The sequence below is a fragment of the Phyllostomus hastatus genome, unplaced genomic scaffold, assembly GCF_019186645.2.
Source record: "Phyllostomus hastatus isolate PE091 unplaced genomic scaffold, TTU_PhHast_1.1 phas_contig_113, whole genome shotgun sequence".
Lineage (NCBI taxonomy): Eukaryota > Metazoa > Chordata > Mammalia > Chiroptera > Phyllostomidae > Phyllostomus > Phyllostomus hastatus.
Genome location: NW_025333530.1, coordinates 3,891,334 through 3,915,673, shown reverse-complemented (window position 1 = coordinate 3,915,673; position 24,340 = coordinate 3,891,334). Strand labels below are relative to the sequence as shown.

General features: G+C 37.9%; 2 protein-coding genes across 5 annotated transcripts in view; one reads left to right on the top strand and one right to left on the bottom strand.

The window, feature by feature from the left end:
* ATM (ATM serine/threonine kinase) overlaps positions 1–8,594 on the bottom strand; it is a 162,209-nt gene extending 153,615 nt beyond the window's left edge. For 3 of the 4 annotated variants that reach the window (XM_045837996.1, XM_045838016.1, XM_045838025.1), the window contains exons 1-5: positions 8,283–8,594; positions 7,915–8,062; positions 2,634–2,735; positions 2,441–2,553; positions 954–1,099 (exon numbers count right to left, since the gene is read on the bottom strand). In XM_045837996.1, coding sequence (XP_045693952.1) covers positions 954–1,099; positions 2,441–2,553; positions 2,634–2,705 — 331 coding nt within the window. In that variant the 5' untranslated portion in view covers positions 2,706–2,735; positions 7,915–8,062; positions 8,283–8,594. The remainder of the gene's footprint in view (positions 1–953; positions 1,100–2,440; positions 2,554–2,633; positions 2,736–7,914; positions 8,063–8,282) is intronic. The other variant, XM_045838005.1, reaches the window with a different exon arrangement.
* Positions 8,595–8,785: 191 nt separating this feature from the next.
* The window catches only part of LOC123818987 (protein NPAT), a 69,562-nt gene continuing 54,007 nt past the window's right edge, over positions 8,786–24,340 (top strand). Inside the window, exon 1 of the mRNA XM_045839312.1 lies at positions 8,786–8,939. Coding sequence (XP_045695268.1) covers positions 8,903–8,939 — 37 coding nt within the window. The 5' untranslated portion in view covers positions 8,786–8,902. The remainder of the gene's footprint in view (positions 8,940–24,340) is intronic.

The window sequence follows — 24,340 nt, the reverse complement described above, 5'->3', positions numbered from 1 at the left end:
AAACTTGTTACTGCAAAGCCAAGTCCTTATTTGTGAAGAGTAAACAAAGTCTAACTCCAAGAGTCCCTTACCAAACACTCATGATTTTTATTTTTTACCATTGTGTGAAGCCCATTTCTTAACATAAGCCTATTAGGATCCTGCATTTTGGTTAAAAAAATGTCAACTTTTCAAACTATCAACTGTACAAGTTGAATGGGAAATTTGCAGCTCTTCAGGAACAAAAACAAGGTTTTTCTCTATTTTTAAAAAGTCAATAGTAAGCACAGTATTATTTGAGAATATGGGTTTTGATTACCAAGAAAGCTAATGTGGCCTTAAAATTAAGTAGTAAAAGTGTAGAACAAAAGATGTCAAGTCCTGATCCACTCTGTACCAATGAGAACACACCTATGAGAATGAGTCCCACACTTTAAAAAAGGTAGAATTAAACTGAAGAATATTCAGAAGAGAAGGACACTCATATGCACTGAAGGAAGTAGGTGTGTTTAACACAGAAAAGGGGACTTAAGGGAAACATCATTGCTAACTTCAAATATCTTAAAGAAAGTCACATTTGAAAAAATCAACTAGAATTTTTCTGTAGTATCTCAGAAGGCAGAAACAAGAACAAAAGGAGACAAGTTTTTGCTACTATTAAAGCTATTATCAAAGATAGAAAAGAAAGCCTGAAAAGGTATGTTTAATCATATGGCTACCTAAGTACTAAGGACATAAAGAAGTGATCCAAGAAGAATAGGTGGTGAAATAGTAATTTTAATCCTTTTAATCCTGAGTTTATATCATTCCATGCGTATATAAATTCCTCCAAATGTGAACCAATATTAAAAATCATTACTTATTTACTAGCAGTTAGAGTTAGCACTCAACTTTTATCTCATCATATTTGGACCCAGCTCATGCAACAATTAATTATTAAGCCAATTTTTTCTAATAAGTAATATAGCACTTACTTTTATTTGCACACTTGATGAAGTATTTGAGCAAACTACTGATTTCTTGCATTTTTTTCTGCCTGGTGGCTTGTGTTGAGGCAGACACATTTGATCTTGCTGTTTTCAGACATTCTGTTTCTTTCTGAATATATTTCTGTAAAAATCTTCAAGAAAACAAAATAGAATTTCAGAAGTTCATTAAGTGTTTAAATTATTATAATAGCTTCAAAAACTCCTTCATGCTATCATAGAGAGCATCTTTTAAACCATATTGTTTTAATCAATGTACCAACTAAATGAAACAAATTTCTTGTTCAAGGCCTAAGCCACAACAATACCAATTTCCAGTCTGGTCTGCAAAGCTCTTAATGCATAACCTCCATGATTCCCTATTGCTTTACTTCCTGATTTCTCATTTTATCATTAAAATCTTGCAGTACTATTAGGGGCTCTCAATTCTCTGTCACCTATTCCTGTTATTCTAAGCACGATCTATCTCTTTCCTAGACAGCTGGAAATGTTTCTAGCATTTAAATAAAGCCTGCCTATAAAATATTTATGATTATGCCCTAGCCGGCGTAGCTCAGTGGATTGAGCGCGGGCTGTGAACCAAAGCATCGCGGGTTCAATTCCCAGTCGGGGCACATGCCTGGGTTGCAGGCCACAGCCCCCAGCAACTGCACATTGATGTTTCTCTCTCTTTCTCCCTCCCTTCCCTCTCTAAAAATAAATAAATAAAATTAAAAAAAATATATTTATGATTACTTGGGAGTGCCAGGTGCATATTTGGCCTACTTGATCAGCTTATGCAAATATTTACCTTTAGATAATAACTATATTTGTGGTATCTGAAATAAACTAAGTAACAAAATAAAGGCATGCATTTTTCATGTTATTCACACTGAAATCTGTAATAGTGAATATAGTACCAAATAAGAGGTAGAAATAAAATAGGTTATCTGCTCCAAAAACTGGAAAACAAGTAAACTCATGCTTCCTCTTGACTACAAATATTTCAAGTTTCTCAGTATTCTACTTTAATTATCTTATTTGTCTTTCCTATGTCTTATAACATATTTCTAGTTATAAAGGGACTTAATAGTTGAAAATTATCTTAATGTAAAAAATGCATTAATTCTGTTTGCTACACCAGTCCAACAACCAATTCCATCTTTCCAATGCCTGAATTTTTTTTTAACTGCATTCACATAGGATTATTCTAAAATTCCTTTTACTTTTGCATTATAATTTAACATCTGGCAGTTACCTGGCAGATGTCAGGACCTACCCAGGTGGCTCAGTTAATTGGAGCATCATCCCTACACCAAAAAAAATGGTTGTTTTTTAAAAATTATGTTCCAAATAAATACTAAGAGCCAACTTCATATATAAGGAGCACTGTTATACAGAAGACAAAGATAAATAAGACCTAAATATATAACAACAAAAAAATCACAACAGAAATAAAAATGAAAAATACGGTAAAAAATATTAGAATGGAATACCTAAAAACAGCATCCCAATTCAAGTATTTCCCTGGTTTGAAATCTGAATGCCGATCTAAATGTCGAATGGTTTCAGGATTCCGAATCAGACGCTTAAAGTTCTCAACTTCTTTCTGAAAATGAAAAAAAGAAGATGTTAATAGGTAATTAATTACTTATTTCAAACAAAAACTAAATTTAAGTAATTTACTACCCTTCGTTCCGTGGCTTTATCATGTCCTAGTTGACGGCAGCAAATAAGCAGATCATCAAGTGCTAGACTCATGGTTCAGATTTTCAGAAAACACATCATTGCCTGTAAAAATGCACACATAAAATTATTTCAGACTCGTTAATAATATACAGTTGTATCTAACTGTACAACTAGAGGTATATTGTGATCAAAGGCATGATGGTTTTTCTTAACATTTCCATACTTAAATTAGGTTTTCTTAATGTCACAACAAAGCTTCAACGTGCAAATGTGTACTTTGTATGCAGCAGCAAGATAAAAATAGGAAACGTGTAATTTATTGTTTTGGGACCTCTTCTAAGAAACATGACATTTAAACTAAAATACAGAAATGAATGGAAGCCAGCCAAGCAAAGAATAAGGAAAAGAGCACTTAAGAATTTAACAGTGACCATTCAAACTATTTAAAAGTACCTTTTCTATATGTCATGACTTATATAGCTGAGCAAAAGGCTTAAATTGCATATGCTTTGGAATTAATATGCAGGAGGTTATCAGAGCTATTAAGTCTTGCCTAGCACTTTCTTCATAACTGGCTTTATGGTTCTCATTTAATACATAAAAGCATAAGGAAAATGATATTCCTATTTTAAAAGGTAATTGTAAACTACAACAATATCCCTTACAAATGTCAAAAGATCAACTATATTTTACTGTGCCTTAATGCCACTGAGGTAGCCCTCCTCTGTTTAGATTTTCCAGTATAATCAAACCTTCTTTTGATAATCTTTAAAAAAATCTTATATAAGTATTTTGTTTTTGCCCTGGCTGCTGTGGCTCAGTGTCCTGGCTGGTGTGGCTCAGTGGATTAAGTGACCGCCTGCAAACCAAAGGGTCACCCCTTTGATTTCCAGTCAGGACACAGGCGTAGGTTGCAGACTGGATCCTCAACTGGGGGCATGGGAGAGGCAACTAACTGATCGATGTATCTCTTGCACATTGATGTTTCTCTCCCTCTCTTTCTCCTTCCCTTCCTATCTCTCTAAAAATTTAATTTAAAAAATCTAAAAAAAAGCTTCATTTCTGTTATACAATGTTAATAAACAAAAAAATATACTCATTTATGTCCATGATATCTACACATACATATACCTCAAAATGAAAAAAATGGGAAACATCTTTTTTCCCATCCATCTATACACATTATGTATGTTTCTCTGCCTATGTTTAATCTCACAGAATCTTAAAAGTGGCAAGAAGAGGCCATACTCCATCTTCCTACAAAGGAAGAAATCCCTTCTAAAAAGTATTGTTCTTTCTTTAAACACTCACAGTAAAATAAAACCACCTAATAAAACTACCTATTTCACTGGCAGATAGCTCTAATTCTCCTCCTCTTGTATTCATTGGTTGTTCTGACCCCTTCATCCTTATTACAACCTCTTTTACTCTGCTGTTGGTAACAAGATGTTATTTATGTGATAGTCGTTTTCAGTTGACTATATACTTGTTCAGAATGGGACTCTCATATTTATGTTTCCATCCCTTAGAGTTTTATCTACGACTTTCCCCCCTCTTTGCTCAATCTCAGTTTAAAGTCCTCTTAATTGAATGAACAAAGAAAATAAAACACCTTAGCAATATTCAAAGAACCATGAAACTAGGCACCTGAGACTTCCAGCCAAGATGGAGGCATAGCAGATACACTTTGCTTCCTCACACAACCAAAAGAAGGACAACAAATTTAAAAACAAAAAAATAACCAGAACTGACAGAAAATCAAACTATATGAAAGTCCAACAACCAAGGAGTTAAAGAAGAAACATTCATCCAGACAGGTAGATGGGATGGAGAAGGGCAGCTGGGCTGGAGAGGACACGTGGCAAGGCAGTAGTTGGCAGACCAGGCAAGGCCGCAGCTTGTGGAGCAGGTGGTCCCACTAATGTGGGACCAACAGGGAGTGAGACAAACCATGCAACCCATGGTTCCAGTGAGGGGAAATAAAGCCTCAAAACCTCTGACTGGAAAAAACCTGTGGGGGTTGAGGCAGCAGGAAAAACTCCCAGCCTCACAGGAGTTCGTTGGACAGACCCACAGGGTCCTAGAGTGTACACAAAACCACCCACCCAGGAATCAGTGCCAGAAGGGCCCAATTTGCTTGTGGTAGCAGAGTTAAGTGACTGAAAGCCAGCTGAGAGGTGGGCAAGTGGCACTGTTTCCTCTCAGACACCTCCCCCACAACATAGCCACCTGGGTTGCTCCACCCTGGCCAATACCATTACTACTTAACAGCTGCACTGAGACAAAGAAATATGGCCCAAATGAAAGAACAGATCAAAGCTTCAGAAAAAATACAACTAAGCGATAAAGAGATAGCCAACCTATCAGATGCACAGTTCAAAACACTGGTAATGGTTGACTATGATCATAAAATAGAGGAAAAAGTGAAGCCTATGCTAAGTGAAATAAAGGAAAATATACAGGGAACCAACAGTGACAGGAAGGAAACCAAGACTCAAATCAAGGGTCTGGCCAGAAGGAAGAAAGAAACATTCAACCATGACAGAATGAAGAAACAAGAATTCAAAAATATGAGGACAGGCTTAGGAAACTCCAGGACATCCTTAAACGTTACAACATCCAAATCACAGCAACGCCAGAACAAGAAGAGGAAGAGCAAGAAATGAAAAACAGGTTTGAGAACATAATGAAGGAGAACTTCCCCAATCTAGCAAAGGAAATAGACTTCCAGGAAGTCCAGGGAGCTCAGGGAGTCCCAAAGAAGTTGGACCCAAGGGAGCACACACCAAGGAATATCATAATTACATCACCCAACATTAAAGATAAGGAGAAAATCTTAAAAGCAGCAAGAGAAAAGGAGGCAGTTACCCACAAAAGAATTCCCATAAGAACTACAAGGTTCCCAAAAGAAACCTTGCAGGTAAGAAGGGGCTGGAAAGAGGTATTCAAAGTCCTGAAAGGCAAGTATGTACATCCAAGATTACTCTATCCAGCAAAGCTATCATTTAGAATGGAAGGGCAGATAAAGTGCTTCCCAGATAAAGTAAAGCTAGAGGAGTTCATTATCACCAAGCCCTTATTATATGAAATGTTGAAGAGACTTATCTAAGAAAATGATGATCAAAAATATGAACAGTGGAATGACAAGAGACTCACAGCTATCAACAAATGAACCTGAAAAAAAAACCCCCCAAAATTAACAACTAAAACAGGAACCAAATCACAGAAATGCAGATCAATCACACAGTGGGTTACCGGTGGGAAAGGGGGTGGCAGCAAATGGTGGAAAGGTACAGGAAATAAAAAGCATAAATGGTAGGTACAAAATAGACAGAGGGAGGTTAAGAATAGTATAGGAAATGGAAAAGCCAAAGAACTTATGTGTACAATCCATGGACATGAACTAAGGTGGGGGAATGATAGTGGGATGGGAGTAGAGGGCAGAGGGGAGTAAAGGGGAGAAAAAAATGAGAGAACTGTAATAGCATAACCAATAAAATAAATTAAAAAAATAAAAAATAATAAAAGTAGGCACATTTATTCCTAAACATACTAAAGATGTTATTTGTAATGTGAATAAAATGCATGTTTACTAAACATGTGATGCTTCCAGGAAGAGGCAACTCTAAATTTCTTTTTTAAGCTGTGGCTTACTTGCCTTTCTTCCCTTCTATTTCTCAAAGATAGATCACTTAAAAAAAAAACAACAACAAAAACAGTACAGTATTATGTACATAAATAGGAGATACTCATTCTCTGATACATGCAACAATATTTATTAGGCAACTGCTATGTACAAGGTACATACTATAATGGGGGGAGTCTAGACTTCTAATGAACCAAATAGACACAAATTCTATCTTTACGGAGTCATAACTAGTGGAGAGAGTGACAGTAAACAACTACATAGATAAATCAATGCATAATTCCAAGTTGTTATATATGGCTCAATAGAAAGAAACATGCAATAATAGAAAGGATCATTTTTGATAAACTATTAGGGAACACATCTCAGAGGAGGTTACAATAAAGCCAAGATCTGAATGAAGTAGTACCAATCATAGAGCTGGAGAACATTTTAGGAAAGGAGATGAGCATAACAGCCTAAGGGTCCTAAGATGGAAGAGCACATGGAATGTTGGAGGAACTAAAAGAAAACCAAAAGAACTAGAGAGTAGTCAACTACAGTAACAGTGTCACTAGTTAAATCTGAGTTCAACTAATGTACTAATTCAGAAAGATCTAGGTTCTGCTCCCAACATGCAACTAAATGATTCATACATATTTTTAAAGATTTATTTATTTTTAAAGAGAGGGGAAGAGGAGGCAGGGAGGGAGAGAAACATCAATGTGTTGTTTCCTCTCATGTGCCCCCCCAACTGGGGAGTAGGCCTGCAACCCAGGCATGTGCCCTGACTGGGAATTGAACCAGTGACCCTTTGGTTCCCAAGTCCGTGCTCAATCCACTGAGCCACGCCAGCCAGGGCTGATTTACGTTTTTTAAGTAACAACCTCTGAATCGGTCAATCTAATAGTGATTCCTTTACAGAATTTGACAATGCCAAATCCCATCTTTCTGGATATAATTCTACCCTTGGCATGCCATTCTTTTCTAATGGTAAGAGTGTGGGCTGTGTACTCATATTGTAAGGATGCTGCTACTTACAAGTTGCATAACCTAGGGCAGGTTAGCTAATCTCTCTTAACCTCAGTTTTTTTAATGATAAAAAATAATACTAACACCTATCTCAAAGAGGTAATGTAAAGATTCACATACATGTTTCACAGTGCATGGAACATAACAAATGCTCAATAAATTATCAGTAGCAGTTATCAATATTCACACTTCCTTTTGTTTCATAAATTTGATGATGCTTCTTCCACCCAAACCTTAAAAAACACCTTTGTTTCCTTACTTCTCACTCTATATTCTCCCAGTGTGATCTTATCCATTCCTATGACTTCGAGATGTTGCAAATACCCAAATTTATTTAATTCAATACCAGACCTCACTTTTGAGCTTCAGGAACCTTCTACACTCTGTGGCTTTACACACACACTGTCTTCTTTGCAGAAGACTCCTACCATCCTCCAAAGCAATTTAACGCTGTGAGGTCTCAGCACAAACTGATTCGATTCTCCCAGGCTGTTTCCATAGAACCTCACTGACACCCCTACTATCGCAGTACTCTTTTATCACATTATCATCCTGAGTTTTAACAGTCTTTTTTACTTAATCTATGCCTGGCAAAAACAGCAGCGAACGCTCTTGAATGCTTACCACAGGAAAGGATTATCACGAAGAAAATTGTATAGCGAGGTCACACAGTTGACGGCCAGAATTTAAACTCCTGCAGTGTGATTCCAGAGCCCAAGATCTTAACCACACGACTGCAGTTTAAAGTTCAACAGATGCTCGCTGATTAAAACTAATTATGAGAGGGGAAAAATGGTATTAGTCAATTCATCTAGTTGTCCTTAGAATAAGGTTCGTGGATAAATTAGCTACGGGCTCAGCGAGCCGGGGAAAGATGACGTGTGAAGGTGTTAAGGGCCGCTCTGGAGTCCTGAGACTGAGTCTCCGAAGGTTGGGGCCAAACTGCTCGAAAACGACTGAATTCCCCAAAAGCATGGCTTCCGCGTCCTTACCGCTGGACTCCGACAGCCAACTGCAATCTCTCGAGAAGCTAGTGGTTGCAGCCCAAATCGCCTAAAACCTGCGCCGCAGACAGCTCCAGCCCGCTATCCACGCACTATTCCCGCTTCCGGTTCAAACCTGGAGCGACCTCGCCGCGCCGTTCTCCACAGGAAGAAGCAAGGCTGAGCGGCGGCCTCAGCACCATCTGCTCATGCGCCTCGTCTTCACCGGGTCGCCGCCTAGAGGCCCCGCTTCCCCAAAACATTGAGCACGTCTAAAGCCACGCGCCTGCGCCCTGCCCACCAATGGCGTGCGCCCCTGCGTTTTCGTGCTCGCCCTCTGGCTCAGATTCCTGGACCTCCACCCCACCTCCTCACCGCCTCCAACCCTACCCCCTCAAATATGAGGGAGGAAATGACGACAGTTTCAAGGAGAACGGAGGCGGGTTTCATTTCGGCGCCTTTCTTTCTCCTGCGGAAGCGATTGGCTAGCGTGAAGTGAAAGAGGCGGGACGAATTGCCGCGGGTTCAGTGCCGCCACTGGAACCGGGAGATGCGGCACAGTAGCTGCTGTTGTGTTGGCTTTTACTCGAGCCTCTTCTGTTGTTGGGGTTCCATCTGCAGCTTCGATTATGTTGTTACCTTCGGACGTTGCCCGGCTGGTATTGGGTAAGCTCGAACGCGGGAGGGAGGAATATTGGACCATTTAAGCTGGGCGGAAGGACCTTTGGGGCTAAAGGTTTTCCCAGGGTGGGGGAGCTTTGGGGTTTTGCTTCCCCTCCGACAACTTCAGTCTGACGATGACTCTTAAGCCGGAGGCTAGGGCAGTTAAGCCTCTTTGTGTGTGGATGCTCTTCTCAGGCTGCGTGGCGGGGCGTAGGGGAGTATTGCTCAGGAGAAGCTTGGGTGGGACACCTGAGGCCCGGGTTTGGAGGGCAAGTCAGGCCTGAATACTTAGTTGGGACCTTTGAAGGAGCGTTGGCTATGTAATGGATGGAATGCATGTTTTTCAACCTTGGGTGCACTTTCTCTTGTTAGGGCTGGAGCCAAAATAGGAAAAAAATGAGGACTTCCTCAGGCACCCAGCTTTGTGGAAAGACCTTCCTGGCGCCCTTCTGATAACTAGCTTTTAGAACTACGAATTTGAGGCGAATGGTGTGTTCTTTCCTCTCCACCCACTGCAAAAAGTCGTCCCGTGTAGAGGTTTGAAATGCCAGCTGCATATTTTAAAACAACAGCAATTCCAGTTTTGTGTGTGTGTGTGTTTTTTTTTTGATTAGCAGGAAACTTCACATGGGAAATGACTTTCAGGTGGCTTTTCTAGTCTTCGTTAGTTTTTCCTCCGTTTGCGGAGGATTAGTTCCTCGGGCCAGTTGTCAAGGTGTATTATTGTCTGTGTGGGAAACAGGTTTTGCTATTGTTTGTACCCTGAAAGAATGAGGATTGTACTGCTGAGAGCGAGAGCCACATAAAACTCAAAATTCGAGCAAATGATTTACAGACATCATATGTGACATCTCTGAAAGTAAACGATAAACTCCTCTGTTGAAACTTCCCGTAGTGCCTGCAGTCATTGCTACCATTGTTTTATTGTTAGATAAACCCATTATTTTGTTTCTTTTTAAAATACTCAGCTTTGTCCAAAGAAATGTTTGTGCCCAGACTCTTGATAGACACATTTTGCAGGAAATATTAGATGGTAAGTGACTCCATTACATGTTTTTGGAGAACTAAGTAAATGGCTTCAGTATAAACTAATATTTTGTTAATGTCTGGCTCATATTTCGCCCACTTTATCAGAATTGAGTACAGTTAACCTGAATCTATATCTGTATCTGTGAGGAAAAGGTGTCTTGTAATTGTTATATTAGGTTTACATGTAAACCAATCCAAAGTAGACTTTCACAGTGAGCATGGTAACATTGACATACTTTATATTTTCCCTCCATGCAGTGTTTGCTTAAGAATTTTTGAGTTTTGGCACTTTGGTAATCCAGATGCTCTTCAGTAATCCAGTCTTCAACAGGGTTTCTCACCCTCGGTGCTGGGGTTTTTGTGTGTGTGTTTTTTTTGTTTGTTTGTTTGGTTGGTTTTTAAGACTTTATTTTCAGAGAGGGAGGAAGAGAGGAAGAGAAACATCAGTTAGTTGACTCTCATAAGCCCCCAACCAGGGACCCAGCTGGCAAACCAGCATTTGCTCTGACTAGGAATCGAGATGGCAACCTTTGGTTCATAGGCCACTGAGTCACACCAGCCAAGGTTCATCCTCGGGAATGTTGATATTTTGGACCAGATAATTACTTACGGGGAACTGTCTTGTGCCTTGTGGGATGTTTAGCAGCATCTCTGGCCTCTATCCTTTAGCACTCTACTCTCCATCCTCATCCAGATGTGACAACAAAAAATGTTGCCAGTGTGTTCCCTAGGGGGCAAAATTACTCTTAGTCAAGAAGCACTGGTCTTACAAAAGCAATATGATTTTCTAACTGTAATAATTCACAACAACTTGTGAGTCTTTATCCTGCACAAACCAGCTGCTCTGCTTCCTACTTTTTTTTTTTTTTACCAATGGATAGAAACTCCAGCCCTTGTTTCTTATCCTAAACTAGTTTTTTGCCATTCACATTCCATTTTGATTGTCATATCTTAGCAATATGCCTTCCCATTACTTCTCTCTTGGACATTTGTCATTGCTTCTCAGATAATCGTGCAATTCATCATATTTACTGTTACAAAACAAAATCTACCTAAAGCATTCACACTACACCTCACATTCTTAAAGTTGAAAAGTTGTGCACTTACCAAAATTTCAAGTTGTGCAAAAGAATATCAAATAAATTTCCTCACACTCACTGCTCTTGCTTTTTTTCATTTAGCATTATATATCTTGAAGCTCCTATCAGCACATAAATATCTACAATTACAAAACTTAGTGGCTTAAAATATTAACTATCTTACTGTTCACTCATGAATCTTCTCTTACAAGTACTCCCCATCTTCAGCCTGTTTGTTGCTTCCTTTTCTTCATAATGTTCTTTCAGCAAATCTTTGGGTGTTTGATATGTTCCACACACTGCCAAGTGCTAATTAAAAAGTTCTCTTCTTGGGGTTCACATAGTTAAAGATTTTTACCCTTGCACATATACACCCACACTAAACACATTCCTACACCCCACCGCATATTCTATCTAATGCTCTGTCACCCTTTCATGAGTCAAATTTGTTCAAAGAACAATAAATTTTACTTAGTTGCACTACTTATCTACTTTTTGTTCTTCAACATACTGCATTGACTTTTGTACCTCACTGCACTTAAATAGCCCTTCTTGCTACTCAGGTACAGCCAGCTGTTACCTTCCTAGAATTCCTTTAAATATTGCACAGGTCAAAATATGTCAAAGTGTTCTTATTGCCTCTGGATTACCATTTGGTTTTTATCAGTATGTCATTCAAAGTGCTCTGTGGAATTGCCCTGCTTCATCTCAACTTCTCAATATCTGCCCTGTGCACTAGACATACCAAACTACTTACAGTTTAACCAATTTTTCCTTTATATTCTGTTCCTTCTATGTGCAATGTTTTTCTCCCTGTCTTCCTAGTATTACATTCACAGTTCAGGTCAAATGTAATCTCTGAAACCTCTTTCAGCAGGTATAGTTAGTACTTCTTAAATGTTTCCACAGAATTGCACATTATTTCTGTTGTACCTTTACCATGTTTTACTGTAATCGAGTGTTTCTTTACCTTTTTTAAAAAACATGCAAAAGTTCATCATTTTAGTGATTTCTAAGTGTACAGCTATGTGGCACTATTTACATTCACATTGTTCTGTAACCATCTTATCCCCACTAGAGTCTTTTTTTTTTTTTTCCCCGAGAAATTTACCTTTTTGTGTATTCACTGTTTTTAATATGGGATTAAGGGACAGGCTTCAAGGGTTCTGGGATCCCCTAAAACTGTCTGTAAAGGTTTATGTGCAGGTGGGGTGTTTTTAAATAGACTTGTTCCTGTCTGTATGAGTCAGCATTCCTTTTAGGAAGATTGAAACCAATCTGAGTATTTAACATGAAGGGATTAAATGAGGGAATTGGTTACACTGGAGATGGAAAAGCTAAAAAGAGCCGCTTAAGTGAGGCCAACTCAGAGGATAGCAGCAAGAGCTGAAGGCCGCAGAGGTAGTGAGGACAAAGAGAGATGAGGCAGTTCAGAGGCTGGGTTCACTATGTGGAAGATGGAAGGTAAATTTGTCTGGTAAGGAAGCAGTACTCATAGTGGAGATTCTACCAAGGCAGAGAGTGAGTGGGAGGGGAAAAAAAGCGTGGCTTCCAACTGCCCTTCAATGTTATCACTGGTGCTTCCCATTTATTAAACCTAGCCACTACCCAGGTGACATTGCCTGCATGAGGTCAGTGCAGTTATACAGGGCATGTCATACAGTGCAGAGCAGGAGAAAGAGGAAGAATGGATTCAAAGGCAAACAGAACTAGGACTGACACACCTCCTAAAAAAGTCAAGACCTCCTGTTCTTATTCAACTTTATATCACCAAAACACTTACAGAAGTTTAATTGTGACTATGATTATTTCCCTTTGTCTACTTAATACCACTTATTCAGATTCTGTATATTCATACTGTTATTTACTGTAATAATATTGTCATTGCTGACATTTACAACTTTTTATGATCCTTACTCATTCTGTCTTTTCAGTTGTATCTTCACCTATTCTCTGTCTTATACATTGTGCTTCATCTAGCCTGCGCCTATTACCCAAACATGCTCTTCATATGTTTTCCATCAGCTTCTTTGGGATTCCTCAGCCATCCTTTAAGACTCACCTCTTCCTTGAAAGAGTGCAAATTTTCCCCAAATTTCTCTAGCCCCTACCCTCCCATGAAATAACTCCTAGTATCTTATCACCTTTGTGTTATATTTGTATTTATGGGTCCTGGTTAATCATAACTTGTTTATTAACACAGACTTTGTTATTTGTGGATGTAATAATATAAGGAATCATAAGTTAATTCTTCCCATAAAATATTTACATTTTTTAGGATCATTAAACCATGAATTTTGGGGGAAAATTATTAGGATATGTGAAGGACATATTTTCAGGTAGAAGGATTTTCTGTCTCTTGCTTTTTTCATTAGGCACCTCTTTTTTAACTTCTCTCTCTATAAATAGGAAGAGAGGTCAGACTTTTGGCATCCCAGTACCTCAAATTTGAATACCCTTGATATATTTAGACTTATCTTTCCTTCTCTTTTTCAGTTATGTCTCTTCTTCAGTCTGTTTTGTTATTTATTACTACCTCCACTGAAAAGCAGGCACAAGACTGTTATGTTAAGAAAAAAGGAAACGGAGGCTTACTTTCTTACTTATTTGAACAACTTGGCCACTAAGTTTACACAAAAGGTGCAGTTATTTATTCTGCAGTTACTTTTAGAAATAAAGAGAAACAATAACTAGTTTTGGTTGAAGAGTAATTATTTGTATTATTATTGTAATAAGAGATAGTTGGTCCTGGCTGGTGCAGCTCAGTGGATTGAATACCAGTCTGCAAACCAAAAGGTCACCAGTTTGGTTCCCAATCAGGGCACATGCCTGGATTGTAGGCCAGATCCCCAATTGGGAATGTATGAGAGGCAACCTATCAATGTATCTCGCACACATCAATGTTTTTTCCCTCCCTTCCCCTCTCTCTAAAAATAAATAAAATCTTTTAAAAAGAGATAATTGGTTTTGTTTATATTTTCATTGTGACTTGTGAAATTTAGAATAATTTGTACCTAAACTTCTCCTATAGTTATAGTTCAGAATTGATTTCAGTCAGGTACTTAATGATGATAAATAAGCCTTTTGTGGCCAAGTAACTAGTTTACTATATCTATAAAATGATAAATGAACATGGATGTGGTCAACTATTACTTTGCCACATTACTTTAGACTTTTGGAACAAAAAGAAAGTAAAATACATCAAGTCTAACCTAAAATGGGAACTCTAGATTGTCCAAAGTGGAGCACAAACACTTACTATAGAAGTGATCTAGCTTTTTAATGGAGGCTTTTCTGAAGTGTATGTTATACAAAAGTATAATCTATTATGATAAATCATAAACTATATGATCTGTCATGACCTTTCCCAGCATATTCTAACACAAATGACCATGTTTTCTAAGAAAGTTTAACTGTATTACTACATTCCATCTTGGGCAGTGTTCTCAACCTTTATTTCAATATCACACTCTAAAGGAATACTTTTAGACTTTTTTTTCTAATTACCCCTCCCATGTGAGATTTTGATGCCACAAATATACTTCTTATATATTGTGTATATATATCTGTAATTTATGCATTAAAGAGTGGGATTTGTTAAATCAAATCTACTTTAAGGAATTAGATTTCATACTACCACCTGTTAGAACTCCCAAGTGGTTATGGAAAAACATCTGGGGTGGTTAGTAGTTTGGAAACTCTCCCCCATGAAAAGAAACTGTTTATTTGGGGTTTTCTATTTAAATCTTGAAGCTCAAAAAAACCTCCAACTGCCCTGATTCCAGGGTGAATCTAATGGTTCGTACACATTTCAAATTTCTATATTCATGAAATCCTAGTAGCATCTGACTTGCCCAAATAATGTAACTGTCAGAAAGCCAACCATCTTAAAAATGCTTTATTTTCAGTTGACTATAGGTTTATAGGGTTGTTTGTGAAAAATGAAGAAGTAAAATGTCAATTTATCTTTTGGTCTTTCATATGTGAGGTCATTTCACATTTTCAATGATAGGGGTATTGCAGTAGTATCTGAGAAAAAAAAGTTTGGTTTTTTTTTTAAATACTCACAATACAATAGGCATAAAGGATATGTCTATTGATTTTAGAGGGAGAAAAGGAGAGAAAGAAATACATTGGTGTGAGTGCCTCCCATATGTGCCCCAACCAGGGATCAAGCCCACAACCTTTTGGGGCACAGGATGGCATTCCACCTAACTGAGACACTACCAGGGTGCTTCTTCTGGTTTGTAAAATGCTTTCCCATACTTCAAAGGACACTGTCTTTGGTGTTTTATATGTATGTTTGTTTCTTTCTATAGCCTTAATTAGCAAGAAGTTGGAAAACTGATTCATCAATAAGTAGAAAGGGGTGAGTTGTTTCCCACATTCCAGCTAGGACATTTCCTAAAATGGAGTGACAATTTCCTTCCCTTTCCTTTTTATAACATTTATACACAGTGACTTTGTAGGCCCACTAATTAGGTTTTTGAGTTGTAGGGCCTGGTTAGTTAAACATATAGTTTCAGGTGAAAAGACCATATAATTTTAAAGTTGGAATAGACCTTAGAAATAATTGCTTTAGTATAGCAGGTCCTTGAATAATTTGTTTGGCTCAACGTTTTTCATTACAATGTTGATAGGATGCCAATTCTTAAACTAACTCTTGTTTATATCAGTTAGCCTATGGTGAAATTAGTTTTATTATACATTATTTTGCTTAAAATCACAGAACCTGTCAATTGGCTTAAAGTCACAGAACTATTGATGATGTTAAGTGAAGAACTGCTATAGTTAAACACTTATTGACCAGTGTATCAGCACTGAGATATGTATACTACAAAGGCAAGTATTGGATTGGCCAAAAAGTTTGTTTAGTTTTTTTCCATAAAAAGGTTCTAGTAGTCCTCAGTTGTCTTCAACTTCATTCGAAACAATTTCATTAGATTGTATTGTTACAGCTGTCGTATCAGCGTGCATTTTTTTGATTTATCAAAATTGGTGAGTTTTTGTGCAGCCATTTTAATAATGAAGATGGAAGAAGATACACAATGTGTTCAGCATATTATGCTTTATTATTTCAAGAAAGGTAAAAATAATGAAACACACACAAAAAAGATCTGTGCAGTGTATGGAGAAGGTGCTGTGACTGGTCTAACATGTCAAATGTGGTTTGCAAAGTTTCTCGGTACTATTGACATTTTGACCAATTACTTCTTTGCTGTAGGGCTGTCTTATGCATGGGAGGATGTTTAGCAGTGGCCCTGGCCTCTTTCCACTAGAAGCCAGTAGCAGGAAATAACCAACATACTCAAATATCCAAATCAATAAAGTTACTGGTGAAAATAAAAAATATTTGTTTTACTTTACAGATAAAACTAAACAGACTTTTTGGTGATCACAATATCAGGGAATCTAGTATCTGGTAATAGGAGTATAGTACATAATGAGAGGATTAAAAATAAAAATTGTCTGAGGGAAGTGATAGTACACTAGACCTAAAGAATGATTACAAATTAGCTATGCTAGGAAAAAATAAGGATGCCCAAGCAAAGTGAATAAAGTTTATAGTGGCCTTGAAATAAGAGCATTTGTTTATTTGCAGAATTGAAAGACCAGTTTGGCTAGGAGATACAGAATAACCAGACATATGGCTAAAGAGGAAATTAGGATGCAAAACAAGTCGAACCTCATGACATACATGTTAAGGAGTTAGTATGATTTTTTTCCACTGATATAATCCACGTACCACAAAGTGTAAAATTTAGTTGTTTTTTAGAATATTCACAATTTTTTGCAGCCATCACCACTATCTTAATTGCAGAACATTTCCATCACTCAGACGGAAACCCCATGCCTGTTAACAGTCAAACCCAATTACCCTTCACCCATCCTCTGGCAACCACTAATCTACTTTCTATTTCTATGGATTTTCTTATTCTGGACGTTTTATGTAAATGGGATTGTACAATATGTGGGCTTTTGTATCTGACTTTTTCAAGATTTTATTTATTTATTTCTAGAGAGAGAAAAAGGGTGGGAGAAGGAAAGAAACATTGGTAGGTTGCCTCTCATGTGCCCCCAACCTGTGACCTTTCAGTTTGCAGGATGACACCCAACCCACTGAGCTACATCAGTCAGGGCTTGTGTCTGACTTCTTGAACTTAACATAATGTTTTCAAGATTCATCCATGATGTAGCAAGTATACATAGTTAATTCCTTTTAATGCCTGAATAATATTCTATTTTATGGATGTATCACATCTTGGTTTTCCATTCACTGATAGACAGTTGCGATGTTTCCAATTTTTGACTATTACAAAAAGTGCTACTGTGAACATTCATGTACAAGTTTTGTTTAGACCTATGATTTTAATGCTCTTACATACATATCTCAGGGTGGACATGCTAGGTCATATGGTAATTTAGTGTCTAACATTTTCAGTAATGTGCCAAATGTTTTTCCACAGTGGTTTTATCATTTTTATTATCCCACTAACAATATATGAGGTTTCCAGATTCTTCACATTTTTGTAGTACAGTCCACAACTTACGATGGTTGGATTTGTGATTTTTTCACTTTATGATGGTACTTTGAATTTTGAGTTTTGATCTTTTCTCTGACTTGTAATATGCTGTACTATAGTCGTGAAGCTATGCAGCAGCAGTGAACTACAGCTCCCCATCAACAACATGAGCACAAGGGTCAAAAAACAATAAGCACGCTGTATTGTGTTGCCAGCTTATTTTGGATATTGTGTTTGTGTTTTAACATCTCATATGTCTGTGAAACACCTATCTGTATCTCCAGCTTCTGGTGAGAAGGGAAGGCAATTACTCTTGAGATGAAACTCAAGTACTTGCCCAACTGTAGGCTAATGTAAATGCTCTGAGCTAACTATGATAGTTGAAGTGTATTCAATGCAATTTCAGCTTAGGACATTTTCAAATTAATATGGCTTTATCAGGATATAACCTCATTGTAAATTGGGAGCATCTGTACTTAACTACTGTCTATCTTTTAAATCTAGCTATCCTAGTGAGTATGAAGTGGTTATATCTCATTGTGGTTTTGATTGTACATTTTTCTAATGACAAATGAAGTTGAGCCTCTTTTCATGTGCTTATAAATTATTTGTATATCTTTCTTGGAGAAAGGTCTAATTCAAATCTTTTGTTGCCTTTTTACTGTTATCTTATAAGAGTTCTTTATATATTCTGGATTCTCAACTCAGATATATATGATTTGCTGCAAATATTCCATTTTGTTTGCTGTTTTTCTTACTACTTTCTTTTTAGAATAAAGAAGAAAGCACAAAAGTTTTTAATTTTCTGTTTTTCCTTGTTCTTTATTTTTTAATTAAATGCATCTACTGCCTCTGCTAATATCACCCTTAGTTATTTCTTTTTTTATTGTGTTTTTTTCCATTGCAATTTAGCCCCTTATACTCCCCTCCTGCCAGCAATCCCCACACTGTTGTCCATGTCCATGAGCCATTTTTCCTTTTTGCTCGATCCGTGTACCTTCTAAACTCCCCCTTCCAATAACTGTCACCCTGCTCTCTATGAGCTTATTTCTTTTGCTTGTTAGTTTAGTTCATTAGATTCCACATGTGAGTGAAATTATGTGGTATTTGCCTTTTTATGACTGGCTTATTTCTCTTTTGCTTGTTCTTTACATGTCATATCTAAGAAACCATTGCCTAATCCAAGGTCCAAAGTAAAAATGTACACCTGTGTCTTTTTCTAAGAGTTTTATAGTTTTAGCTCTTACATTGATTTCATGTTGATTTTTGTATTCAGTGTGAGGTAAAGGTCTAACTTCATTCTTGTGCATGTGGTATCTAGGTGTCCTAGCACCAGTTGTTGAAAAGGCTATTCTTTTCCCTCATTTAACTGACTTGGTACCCTTTGAAAATCAATTAACCATAAATGTCTGGACTGTTCATTCTCTTCCGTATGTCTGATCTGAGTCTGCCAGCATGCCAGTAACACATTACCTTGATGACTTTAGCTGTGTTTTACAATGGGTGAATGTGACTCCACCAGCTTTTTCATTTTCAAGCTTGTTTTGGTTACTCTGGGTCCCCGATCTTTCTGTGTATATTTTAGGAAGAGTTGATTAATTTCTGCACAAAAGTTAGATTTAAAAAAAAATTTTATTAATCCTCACCCCAAGATATGTTTATTGATTTTGCAGAGAGAAGGGAGAAAACGAGATTAAAAAAATATGTCAGAAGCATCTATTGGTTGTCTTGCATACATGCCCCAACTGGGGATCGAACACTCAACCTTTTGGTGCATAGGATAACATTTCAACTAACAGCCACACAGCCAGGGCACAAAAGATAGAGTTTTTACAGGGCTTGTGCTGAGTGTATAGATGATCTTCAGGAGAATTGACATCTTAACAGCATTTTATGATCATGACTTATCCATTTATTTAGTTTTCTTTAATAATTTTCTAGTGATATTTTCTACTTTTTAGTATAATCTCTTTATTTTGTTGAACTTACTCCTATTTTTTTCTTTTTGAGTTATTGTAAATGAAATTGTATTTCATTTTCAGATTGTTCATTGCAAGTATGTAGAAATAAAAATCATATTTGTATATTCATCTAATATCCTGAAACTTTACTGATACCACTTACTGGCTTTAATAGTTTTTCTCTGTGTGTACATTGTTTCCTTAAGAGTTTTTACATATAACTTCATGTTATCTGTAAACAGAGATATTTAACTCTTCATTTTAGTCTGAATGCTTTTTATTTGTCTTGTTAGTAATTACCAGGCTAGAATTTTCAGTTCGTTGTTGCATAGAAGTGGCAAGAACAGACATCCTTGTCTTGTCCTTGATCCTATGGAGAAAGCTTTGAGTCTTTCACCATTAAGTATGATATTGTTGTGGGATTTCATGCATGCCTTTGCTCAGTTAAAGGCATTGCCCTTTAGGATTCTTAATATGAAAAGGATGTTGTAGTTTGTTAGTAGGCTTTTCTGCATCTGCCGAGATGATAATGTGTGTTTTTTACCTTTGCTTTATTAATATAGTGTTTTACATTGATTTATTTTTGTTTTATGGAAGGAACCTTGCATTTCTGGCAAAATTGCATATGGTCATGGAGTATAGTGACTTGAGTGGTACTGGATTTAGCTGCAGTTTCAGTCAAGATGGTGGCATAAACAGACAGTATTTGGAACTTCCCACAACCACATGAAAATTACAACTAAATTATAGAAAAGCCATTATTCATAACCACCTGAAATCTAGCTAAACAGAAGGCCTACAGCTAAGGATATAAAGAAAAGGTAGGAGAGGCAAACACATGGAACAGGCTGGTCCCACACTTACATGTGGCAGTTAAAAATTGGAAAGGAGCCCTGGCTGATGTTGCTCAGTGGATTAAGCACCAGTTTGTGAACCAGAGTGGCTAGTTCAATTCCCAATTGGGGCATATGCCTGGGTTGTGGGCCAGGTCAGGTCCTCGGTAGCGGGTACATAAGAGGCAACCACACGTTGATGTTTCTCTCCCTCTCTTTCTCCCTCCCTTCTCCTCTGTCTAAAATAAATAAAATCTTTTTAAAAAATTGGCCTGGGTGGTGTAGTTCAGTGGAATGAGCACCAAGCTTGGCCAGGTCCCCAGTAGGAGGCCCTTGAGAGATAGTCACGCATTGATGTTCCTCTCCCTCTTTCTCCCTCCCTTCCCCTCTGTAAAAATAAATAAATAAAATATTTTTTAAAAATTGGAAAGGAGCTTGGACTGGTGTGGCTCAGTGGATTGAGTGCCAGACTGTGAACTAAAAGGTCACTGGTTCAATTTCCAGCCTAGGGCACATGCCTGGGTTGGGGGCCAGGTCCCCAGCAAGGGTATATGAGGGGTAATCACACACTGATATTTCTCTCCTTCTCTTTCTCCTTCCCTTCTCTGTAAAAATGCATGCATGAATGAATGAATGAATGAATGAATGAATGAATGAATGAAATAAAAATTTAAAAATCCCCAAACCTTCAGAAAAATTAGAAACGATATCACAGCTATGGAGCAAGGGGTCCTAGCCCCACATCAGAACTCCCAGACCAGGGTTCCTGTGCTAGCAGAAGTCCCCATAACTTCAGGCTGTAAAAATCAGTTGGGGTTATAGCTGAGTGAGACAAGAGGACTTCAGGAGTCCCAAGCATTCCTCTTAACGACTCTGTGCATGGACTCACACACTCTGAGCTCTGACACTGGGGCATCTGCTTAAAAGGGGCTAGGGACATAATGGGAAGGAACTGAATTGCCTGGCTCAAGGTCAAGGCTAGAGGGGCAGCTTTCTCCCAGACAGAAGTGTAGTTAAGGCCCTTGTTCCTTTGCTGAACCCTTTCCCACAGAGGCTACAGGCAAGTATCATATCTGAGTTTCCATCAACATCACTAACACTGTTTGCCCTGCCCTGGTAATTCTCTGAAATCCTGCCCCAATCAAGTTGTGGACCCACCCAAACCATTTTCAGTGGCTTTCCATACAAATGGCTTCTCTTGCCTTGTGCTTTAGACTTCCCTAAAATCTCCCAAACAAGCAGCATCTGGCCTCTACATACCCAGTATCTCTTGCTAAGTGGTCTCAGGACTGGCACTAGCAGCAGCAGGCCTTTGTTGGCAGTTTGGCTTCCCCTGGGCATCTCCAAGCCCAGTAAAAGTAGCAACCATCAGCACATTACTCTGTAGCTCTTGCTAGCTGGCCCCAGGTAAGGCACAAACCATGGCTGATCTTGCATCTCCCAGGAGACCCCAGAGCCAGGACACCTAGTAGAGAATTGCAAATCACGCCAAATTACCACCCTACCACCTCCACGAACTAAACACTCAGTGGGCACCAAGGGACAGACTTAATGGGCACCGAAGCAAGTCCTGCATGGCTCCTGCAGAGCAGCTCCTCTTCTTGTCCTCTTCAAGTCACAGTGTATCCTCATAGCTGATTGGCTTGGGGGTCAATCCCTCCCATTGACGTGTTAATAGCAATCAAGGCTCAGCTACAACAGGAGAGTGACACACGGGGCATCCTGGAGCCCTCAGCTTGGGTGACTTGGGAGGCTACGCCACTGGGCTCTACAGGACATCTACTACATATGGCCACTGTACCAAGTCCAGGAGACATAGCAGCTCTACCTAATTCATAGAAACAAGCACTAAGAAGCAGCCAAAATGAGACCAAGAAACAGTACCCAAATGAAAGTTCAGGAGAAGTCTCCAGAAAAGGAACTAAATGAAATGGAGTCAAGCAAATTACCAGATACAGAATTCAAAACAGTGGTTATAGGGGTGCTCAACGAACTTAGTGAGAATTTCAACAGCATAAAAAAGGACATGGAAACCATTTAAAGAAAAAATGGAGTATACACTAACTGACCTGAAGAATAAACTACAGGGAATCAACAGTAGACTGGATGAAGCAGAAAATCATATCAAGGATTTGGATTATAAGGAAGCAGAAAACACTCAATCAGAACATCAAAAAGACAAAAGAATCCCCCCAAAATAAGATTATTGTAAGAAGCCTCTAGGACAGTGTCAAACATACAAACATTTGCATTATGGAGATGCCAGAAGGAGAACAGGGAGAGCAAGAAATTGAAAACCTGTTTTTAAAAAGTAATGACAGAAAACTTCCCAAACCAGGTGAAGGAAATAGACATACAAGTCCAGGAAGTGCAGAGTCCCAAACCAGATGAACACAGAGAGGTCCATACCAATACACATCATAATTAAAATATCAAAGATTAGAGACAGAGAAAGACTCTTAAAGGCAGCAAGAGAAAAGCAGTTAGGTATCTATAAGGAAGCTCCCATAAGACTTTCAGCTGATTTCTCAACAGAAACTTTACAGGCCAGAAGGGACTGGCACAAATTAGTCAAAGTGATGAAAGCAAGGACGCAACAACCGAGATTACTCTACCAGCAAAGCTATCATTTAGAAACAAAGGACAGATAAAGAGCTTCCCAGACAAGAAAAAGCTAAAGATGTTCATCACCACCAAACCAGTATTATAAGAAATATTAGAGTCTTTTTTAAAACAGGAAAAAATATCAAAAATATGAATAATAAGTGGACATAAAAATCTTACCATTTGTGACAGGAGGCATGAACCTAAAGGGTATTATGCTAAGTGAAATAAGTCAGTCACAGAGAAATACCCTAGGATTTTATTCATCTGTGGAATCTAAAGAACAATATAAAGGAATAAATAAACACACAGACAAATACAGAGGAGAACAGATTGATGGTTTTCAGAGGGGGAGGGCTATTGGGGGACTGGGTGACAAAGGTGAAGGTATTGAGAAGTAGAGATTGGGCTCTGGCCGGTGTGGCTCAGTGGATTGAGTGCTAGCCTGTGATCTGGAAGGTTGCAGGTTCGATTCCTGGTCAGGTCACAGTCCTGGTTGCAGGCCAGATCCCCATTTGGAGGGGTGTGAGAGGCAAACCAATTGATGTTTCTACCTCTCTTTCTCCCTCCCTTCCCATCTCTCTAAAAATAAATAAAATCTTTGAAAAGAGAGGGAAGTAAAAATTGGTACTTACAAAATAGTCATGGATGTACAGCATTAGGAATTATACTCAATTATATTGTAATAAATACTTACGGTGCCAGCTGTGTGCTAGAAATATCAGGGGAACCACTTTGTAAAGTATATGATTGTTTAACCACTGTGTTGTACACCTGAAAGTAATACAAACTGATACTGAATGTAAAAAAATTAAAAATGTTTTCAGGTTCAGTGTTCAAGAATTTTAGTGAAAATTATTACATCTATTTTCACATAAGTGATATGTGTAATTTTCTTGTGATGTCTTTGGTTTTATTTATTTCTTTTTTTCGTTGTCTGGTTTTAGTATCAAGTTATTATTAGCCTCAGATTTAAAAGGGAAGTGTTCTCTTTTTTAAAAAGTTTGTGAAACATTGGTTAAATTCTTTTTTAATGTTTAGTAGAATTCATTAGTAAGACCATTCAATCCTAGGCCTCTTTGTGAAAAGTTTCTTTACTACAGTTCAATCTATTTATTTGTTTTATTTCTGTTCAAACTTTCTATTTCCTCTTGACTCGGTTTAGCTAGTTTGTGTCTTTGTAGAAGTTACCCACTTCACCTAATCTCAGTAAATTGTTGACGTAGAACTGTTTGTAGTATTTCTTTATAATCTGATTTATTTCTGTAAGTTTGATAGTATTGTCTCTTCATTCATTTTCTGATTTTAGTAATTTAAGTCCTCTCTCTTTTTTTATTTCTTTGGTTAATCTAGCTAAATATTTGTCTTTTTGTT